The sequence below is a fragment of the Lolium perenne genome, chromosome 1 (genome assembly GCF_019359855.2).
Source record: "Lolium perenne isolate Kyuss_39 chromosome 1, Kyuss_2.0, whole genome shotgun sequence".
NCBI lineage: Eukaryota > Viridiplantae > Streptophyta > Magnoliopsida > Poales > Poaceae > Lolium > Lolium perenne.
This window is the reverse complement of record NC_067244.2, coordinates 194,889,129-194,897,361: the sequence shown is the minus strand read 5'-3', so window position 1 is coordinate 194,897,361 and position 8,233 is coordinate 194,889,129. Positions and strand designations below refer to the sequence as shown.

At 46.6% G+C, this 8,233-nt stretch overlaps 1 protein-coding gene across 1 annotated transcript; it reads left to right on the top strand.

Moving 5' to 3' along the window:
- The first annotated feature begins 1,818 nt into the window (after positions 1 to 1,818).
- Positions 1,819 to 3,012, top strand: LOC127317426 (uncharacterized). The gene has a single exon (XM_051347990.2). It carries the CDS (start codon positions 2,077 to 2,079, stop codon positions 2,626 to 2,628), a length of 552 nt encoding a protein of 183 aa, XP_051203950.1. The 5' UTR covers positions 1,819 to 2,076; the 3' UTR covers positions 2,629 to 3,012.
- Positions 3,013 to 8,233: the final 5,221 nt, after the last annotated feature.

Genomic DNA, 8,233 nt, shown 5'->3' with positions numbered 1-8,233 from the left:
AACCCATTGTGCCAAATATCATCAACATCCTAAGATTTTGTCTAATATACTCCATTTTCAACACTCTTTGTTGTTCTTCATTTCAGAACCTTGTATTCTAGTTTAATATATTATTTATCTTTTGAGCAACTATTTGTTTAGCAACCTTTTTTTTGTCTAATAGACCACTACTTACGAATAAACTGGCAGTAAATGCCATTTCTATATGAAAAATAGATAAAAGGATTGTGTGTTCGTACTGATAGTCACTGAACCGGACCGACCCTAATCTACGCAAAGCTCCCGCCAAGACAAGGTTACGTATAATGTGACCAACACATCGAACCAGGAGGGAAGTGGTCCAACCTCATCAATGGTCATCTTTTCAGAGCACAAAAAAATATACTTCCTCCGGCTAAAAATAGGTGTCTCACTTTTATCTAGATACGGATGTATCTAAAAAATAGGTGTCTCAACTTTATCTAGATACGGATGTATCTTAGCTAAAATAGACACATATTATTTTAGATATATCTGTATCTAGATAAAAGTGAGATACCTATTTTTAGAGGGAGGGAGTACCAATTTTGTTAAGAGAGAGCTGAGAATAAAACCAAGTCTGCCTAGCTACCATCCCACTTCTCCACCGTACAAAAACAAATACTTCAGGGTAGTAAAAGCTGATCCAGATTACAACTGTAACCATACCAGACCACCACAGTCAAACCATTGGATACTAAGGGCATCTCCAACCGCGCGACCCAAACCGCGCCCGCGCGTCCGTTTGGGTCGAGCCGGACAAAAACGCGGCCCAGCGCGGGGACGCACCGCAAAAGCGGACGGCCGCGGCGTCCGGAACGACGCAAACCCGGCCCAAATCTGGGCTAGGTTTGCGTGGCCGCGGATGGCACGCGCCGTCCGCTCGCGTCCGCGCGCTGGTCGCCTCGTCTCCCTTGGGCCCACCGTCGGTGACCGGGGAGACTAATAAATGGGGACCGGAGGGGATCGGCCCTCCACTCCGGTCCCACTCCACTCCACGAGCAAAACCGCCGCCATGGCCCCGGCGACGGTTCGCTCCGGAGCCAATGACGACGAGGCCGGCGGCGATCGGCGTCGGCCGCCGCGCTGCGGGCCGGAGGGAACCGCGGCGGCCTCCACATCGGAGAGGCCGCCCGCGGCGGTGCGGCATTGCCGCAACCGCCGCCTCTCCTCATCGAGCCCAAGCCGGAGTCCTCGGAGGAGGACCCGGACCTCCGCGCCGCCCTGATCATCTCGGCGGCGGAGGAGGAGGCGAAATGGCCGCACCTCCATGCGGCCATTCGCACCTCCGAAATGGAGGAGGCGGCGCGGCGGGAGGTGGAGGAGGCGGAGGGCTGGGACGTCGCCGACGACGCCCACAGGGGCTAGGCGGCGCACCGGCGGCCACCGCGCCGCCGACCAAACCCTAGAGGGTTTTTTAATTTTAGTTTAAATTTTAGTTTAAATTTAAAAGCCCATATAGGGGCTTCTTTTGTTAGTTCTATTTGCCCAAAATAGGGCTATGTACAAATTTGCCCAAAATAGGGCATATGTTTAATATAATTTCGTTTAAATTCGTATTTTTTTTTTGTTTTCCTGTTTCTACGTTTTTTGCGATGCGTCCGCGCGTTGGACGCAGCGCGCGACCCAAACGGACACGCGGACGCGGGCCGCTGTCCGGGTGTCCGCTTGGCCACCCAAACGGCCCAAAATGGACGGCCCAGCGCGTCCGTTTGGGTCAGCCGGTTGGAGATGCCCTAATGAACTCATCACCATTGTATTGTTTGTACTTTCGAAACACCAAGGGCCGATGCTACCTCCCCCTCCAGGCCTCCACTCTTTTATAAACCCACCATGTGCTCCATTTTCCTTCACCACTTTCATAGTTCTTTCTCTATTCTTCTCTGCTCTATTTCCCAGCGTGCATTTTTGTTCTGTTGGACAAGCTTTCCTGTTTCGTGTTCTTCTTCTTGAGATCGAAGGACGAAGTTAGACATCTCTGTGGTTTATGCACACAATTGGCAAGTGCCATTCGCTGTTTCTCTCGTCCAAAGCCATCTTCTTGCACCAGGTGGCGCCATGTCAACGGCCCAGAGCCCAGCGATCGCAGTGACGGCGGCGGCGGTGGAGAAGAGCAAGCACTGGGCTCCGCACGGCGCGGCGCTGACGGCCTGCCTCGTAAGCATCAACCTGCTCATGATCCTCCTCATCTTCTTCTACTTCTGGCGGTTCTTCTCCGGGAAGCGAGGTCCCTTGGCCCCCGGCGGCGGAAACGACGAGGAGGCGTCGTCGTCGACGGCCGACAGTTCGCCGGCGACCTCCCCGAGAGGGTCCAGGCGCCTGAGCGACCCCGGGCAGCTGCCCGTATCCGTGTACGACTCGAGCAGCGACGACCCCGCCGGCGGGAAGGCGGAGTGCGCGGTGTGCATCGTGGAGTTCCGGGACGGCGACCTGGCCCGGCTCCTCCCTCGCTGCGGGCACCGGTTCCACGCGGCGTGCGTCGACGCGTGGCTGCGGCTCCATTCCACGTGTCCGCTCTGCCGCGCCGACGTCGTCCCCCCGTCGCCCGCCGCCGCCGAGCCCAAGAACGACGACCCCAAGGACGACGGCGGCGCAGAGTGCCCTGTGTGAGCTGGGCGGATGAGATCCACGCCAATGCAGAGGAGACTGGAGAGGAGCCGGAGCACGTAACGGCGGAAGGCGACAAGATTCATTCCGTCGGCGTCGATGTCCGTTAGCTCAAAAGTCGGCGAGGTACGGTTGGCTTTCGTCGTCTCCTGGTTTGCCGTGTCGATCGGTCGATCCTGTTATATTTTCATCTCAGTTTTTTGGGCCTATTTGAGGACCGCCGAGGCGTACATATTTAGATCAGTCTTCTTATATATTATGCCCGTATGATTGGAATTGCAAGATTAGTAACAGAAGACTGGCGCGACAGAATTTGCTGTGTAATTAAGTTTACCTGTAAATTAATAGGAATTTAAATTATGATCAACTTTTTGGTTGGTGAATTTCTGGAGGATGTGTGTGTTTGATACTATGCACTGTCCAGGATGGGAAATTACCATACAAAGCCATAAATCATTCAAAAAAATATACTTAGGGTGGTTATGCTAAAATGCATGATTCCAAAAACGCATAATCAGAAAGAAACATAAATGTGATAGAAATGGATGTGCATCATATTTGTAAACTTGGTTGTTTAATTCACATGAATAGAAAAAACACAAGAATCCTAATAAACATCAGCAAACCAAATGTAATCACAATATTATTATGCGACTAAATACCTCTATTATTTTGTTTTTCATGTGATGGATTTTTTTTAAAGAAGTTCCAAGTGAACCGTCCATTTGCTTTTCTGCCAAGATCGAAGGAGAAGTATTCATATGTTCTTTCTTTGCTCACTTTCTTTGAACCAAACAGATGACTAGTAGCAGCATCTCGGAAAGTTTCCTACGAATATGTTATCTGTTCATTTCACATTCACAACAAAGAAGCTCTAATATGATTTTTCATTGAAATTTACGAGGATTAGTGTTCACCTGAATTTTTGTTGTTGGTGGTTGCTTGATTTGTAGATGAATCCTATATGATTAATTCATAAGGATTTCTTGGTATACTACTACTTTTCATATGAAAATTTAGACCCCCTAATAATCTTTGAAAGATGGAAATTAATTGAGTTCCCTTGGGGTAAGAGCATCTCCACTCGTTGGCGCTCCCCACGCCCAAATCCGGCGATATTTTCGTCCGGATTGGAGGAAAATTTGGCCTGGGGAGCACCAAAGTTCCAGCCGTCCCCCCCGGCAGGAAACCCCCAACGTCGCCCATTTGACATATTTCAAACAAATTCGACATAAAATTTAACAAGTTCGGCGAACAAGAGTCAGAAAATTGCTGAAACAAATTCGGCGAAAATCAGTACAATGTTTAACAAGTGCTGAAACAAATGAAGCACACAATTTCACAAGTTTTGAAACAAATTAAGACAGACTAGTTGGCGTCGGCGTTGGCGTTGCCTCGGAGCGTCCATATGTGCTCCACCAGATCATCTTGCAGCTGTTGATGCATTGTAGAGTCTCGAATCTCCTGGCGCATAGCAATGAAGGTGGCCCATGATGTCGGCATCTGGTGATTAGGCTGTGCAAGAGGACCCTCTCCCTCATATGGTGCTTCTTGCTCAGCCAGAGGAACCGGATGTTTTCGCTCATTTTCAATAATCATATTGTGTAAGCACACACAACAGTTCATCATCTCCCACATCTGATCTTTGGACCAAGTCATAGCGGGGAACCAAACGACAACAAATCTCTGCTGGAGGACACCAAATGCACGCTCGACGTCTTTTCAGCAAGCTTCTTGTTTCTTGACAAACTCGCAAAGTTTGGGGGTGCTAGGTTTCGAGATAGTCTTCACAAATGTTGCCCACTTTTGATAGATACCGTATGCAAGGTAGTATTCTTTGTTGTAGTGCCGACCATTGATCACATAGTTCACCGGGGGAGCATGACCCTCAACAAGCTTGGAAAAGATCGGGGAGCAGTTTAGGACGTTGATGTCATTGTTGGATCCATGCATACCAAAAAAAAAGAGTACCAAATCCAGAGATCATGGGTAGCCACTGCTTCAAGTATCACAATGCAGCCGTTTTTTATGACCCTTGTACATTCCCTGCCACGCAAACGGACAGTTCTTCCATTCCCAATGCATGCAGTCAATACTTCCAAGCATCCCGGGAAAACCCCTAGCTTCATTTATTGCAAGGATCCTCTGAGTGTCTTCGACAGTGGGTGATCTCAAGTAAAAGTCAGCGAACATTGCTATGACGGCCCTACAGAACCGGTAGAAACAATCAAGGGCGGTGGACTCCGCCATCCGAAGATAGTCATCTGCACCATCAACGGGAGCTCCATACGCCAGCATCCTCATATCCACTGTGCACTGCTGCTTGTGACGGTAAAGCACACGTCCGTTGGGAACCCCAAGAGGAAGGTATGATGCGTACAGCGGCAAGTTTTTCCCTCAGTAAGAAACCAAGGTTATCGAACCAGTAGGAGTCAAGAAGCACGTTGAAGGTTGATGGCGGCGGAGTGTAGTGCGGCGCAACACCAGGGATTCCGGCGCCAACGTGGAACCTGCACAACACAACCAAGATACTTTGCCCCAACTTAACAGTGAGGTTGTCAATCTCACCGGCTTGCTGTAACAAAGGATTAGATGTATAGTGTGGATGATGATGTTTGCAGAAAACAGTAGAACGAGTATTGCAGTAGATTGTATTCGATGTAAAAGAATGGACCGGGGTCCACAGTTCACTAGTGGTGTCTCTCCGTAAGATAAATAGCATGTTGGGTGAACAAATTACAGTTAGGCAATTGACAAATAAAGAGGACATGACCATGCACATACATGTTATGATGAGTAGTGTGAAATTCAATTGGGCATTACGACAAAGTACATAGACCGCTATCCAGCATGCATCTATGCCTAAAAAGTGCACCTTCAGGTTATCATCTGAACCCCTTCCAGTATTAAGTTGCAAACAACAGACAATTGCATTAAGTATGGTGCGTAATGTAATCAACACAAATATCCTTAGACAAAACATTGATGTTTTATCCCTAGTGGCAACAGCACATCCACAACCTTAGGGGTTGCTGTCACTCCCCCAGATTTAATGGAGACATGAACCCACTATCGAGCATAAATACTCCCTCTTGGAGTTACAAGTATCAACTTGGTCAGAGCCTCTACTAGCAACGGAGAGCATGCAAGATCATAAACAACACATAGATGATAGATTGATAATCAACATAACATAGCATTCATTATTCATCGGATCCCAACAAACGCAACATGTAGCATTACAAATAGATGATCTTGATCATGTTAGGCAGCTCACAAGATCCAACAACGATAGCACAATTAGGAGGAGACGACCATCTAGCTACTGCTATGGACCCATAGTCCAGGGGTGAACTACTCACACATCACTCCGGAGGCGACCATGGCGGTGAAGAGTCCTCCGGGAGATGATTCCCCTCTCCGGCAGGGTGCCGGAGGCGATCTCCTGAATCCCCCGAGATGGAATTTGCGGCGGCGGCGTCTCTTGAAGGTTTTCCGTATCGTGGCTCTCGGTACTGGAGTTATTATCGACAAAGGCTTAAGTAGGCGGAAGGGTAGAGTCGGAGGGCTGACGGGGGCCCCACACGCTAGGGCCGCGCGGGCCCCCCTTGGGCCGCGCCGCCCTACTGTGGCGGTGCCTCGTCGCCCCACTTCGTTTCCCTTTCGGTGTTCTGGAAGCTTCGTGGAAAAATAATATCCTGGGCGTTGATTTCGTCCAATTCCGAGAATATTTCCTTACTAGGATTTCTGAAACCAAAAACAGCACAAAACAGCAACTGGCACTTCGGCATCTTGTTAATAGGTTAGTGCTGGAAAATGCATAAATATGACATAAAGTATGTATAAAACATGTAGGTATCATCAATAAAGTAGCATGGAACATAAGAAATTATAGATACATTTGAGAGATCACTACTATTTGTAAGCATATGTAATGAATGCAGCGATTCGAAGCAATGGTAAAGACAATGAGTAAACAACTGAATCATACAGCAAAGACTTTTCATGAATAGTACTTTCAAGACAAGCATCAATAAGTCTTGCATAAGAGTTAACTCATAAAGCAATAAACTCATAGTAAAGGCATTGAAGCAACACAAAGGAAGATTAAGTTTCAGCGGTTGCTTTCAACTTGTAACATGTATATCTCATGGATATTGTCAACATAAAGTAATATAATAAGTGCAATAAGCAAGTATGTAGCAATCAATGCACAGTTAACACAAGTGTTTGCTTCTTGAGATAGAAGGAAGTAGGTAAACTGACTCAACATAAAAGTAGAAGAATGGCCCTTCGCAGAGGGAAGCATGGATTGTTATATTTGTGCTAGAGCTTTTATTTTGAAAACATAAAGAGAGCATAAAAGTAAATTTTGAGAGGTGTTTGTTGTTGTGAACGAATGGTAGTGGGAACTCTAACCCCCTTGCCAGACAAACCTTCAAAGAGCGGCTCCCATGAAACATTTTTATTTTTGGGTGGCACTCCTTCCAACCTTGCTTTCACAAACCATGGCTAACCGAATCCTCGGGTGCCTGCCAACAATCTCATACCATGAAGGAGTGCCTTTTTATTTTAGTTTTATTTGGATGACACTCCTCCCCACCTTTGGTTTCTCAAGCCATGGCTAACCGAATCCTCGGGTGCCGTCCAACAATCACATACCATGGAGGAGTGTCTATTTTTCTGTAAAATTATGAGAGTTAATTAATTTGGGACTGGGAATCCCATTGCCAGCTCTTTTTGCAAAATTATTGGATAAGCGGATGAAGCCACTAGTCCATTGGTGAAAGTTTCCCAACAAGATTGAAAGATAAACACCACATACTTCCTCATGAGCTATAAAACATTGACACAAATCAGAGATGAGAAATTTTGAAGTGTTTAAAGGTAGCACTCAAGCAATTTACTTTGGAATGGCGGAGAAATACCATGTAGTAGGTAGGTATGGTGGACACAAATGGCATAGTTTTTGGCTCAAGGATTTGGATGCACGAGAAGTATTCCCTCTCAATACAAGGCTTAGGCTAGCAAGGTTATTTGAAGCAAACACAAGTATGAACCGGTACAGCAAAACTCACATAAAAACATATTGCAAGCATTATAAGACTCTACACCGTCTTCCTTGTTGTTCGACCCTTACTAGAAAATATCTAGACCTTAGAGAGACCAATCATGCAAACCAAATTTTAGCAAGCTCTATGTATTTCTTCATTAATAGGTGCAAAGTATATGATGCAAGAGCTTAAACATGATCCTTATGAGCACAACAATTGCCAAGTATCAAATTATTCAAGACATTCTACCAATTACCACATGTAGCATTTCCCGTTTCCAACCATATAACAATTTAACGAAGCAGTTCAACCTTCGCCATGAATATTATGAGTAAAGGTAAGGACGTATTTGTCCATATGCAACAGCGGAGCGTGTCTCTCTCCCACACAATGAATGCTAGGATCCAACTTTATACAAACAAAACAAAACAAAAACATACAGACGCTCCAAGTAAAGCACATAAGATGTGATGGAATAAAAATGTAGTTTCACTAGAGGAACCTGATAATGTTGTCGATGAAGAAGGGAATGCCTTGGGCATCCCCAAGCTTAG

What these genes read in the sequence shown, in the direction of transcription:
- LOC127317426 (XM_051347990.2), top strand. Translation starts at nt 2,077, where the DNA reads ATGTCAACGGCCCAGAGCCCAGCGATCGCAGTGACGGCGGCGGCGGTG.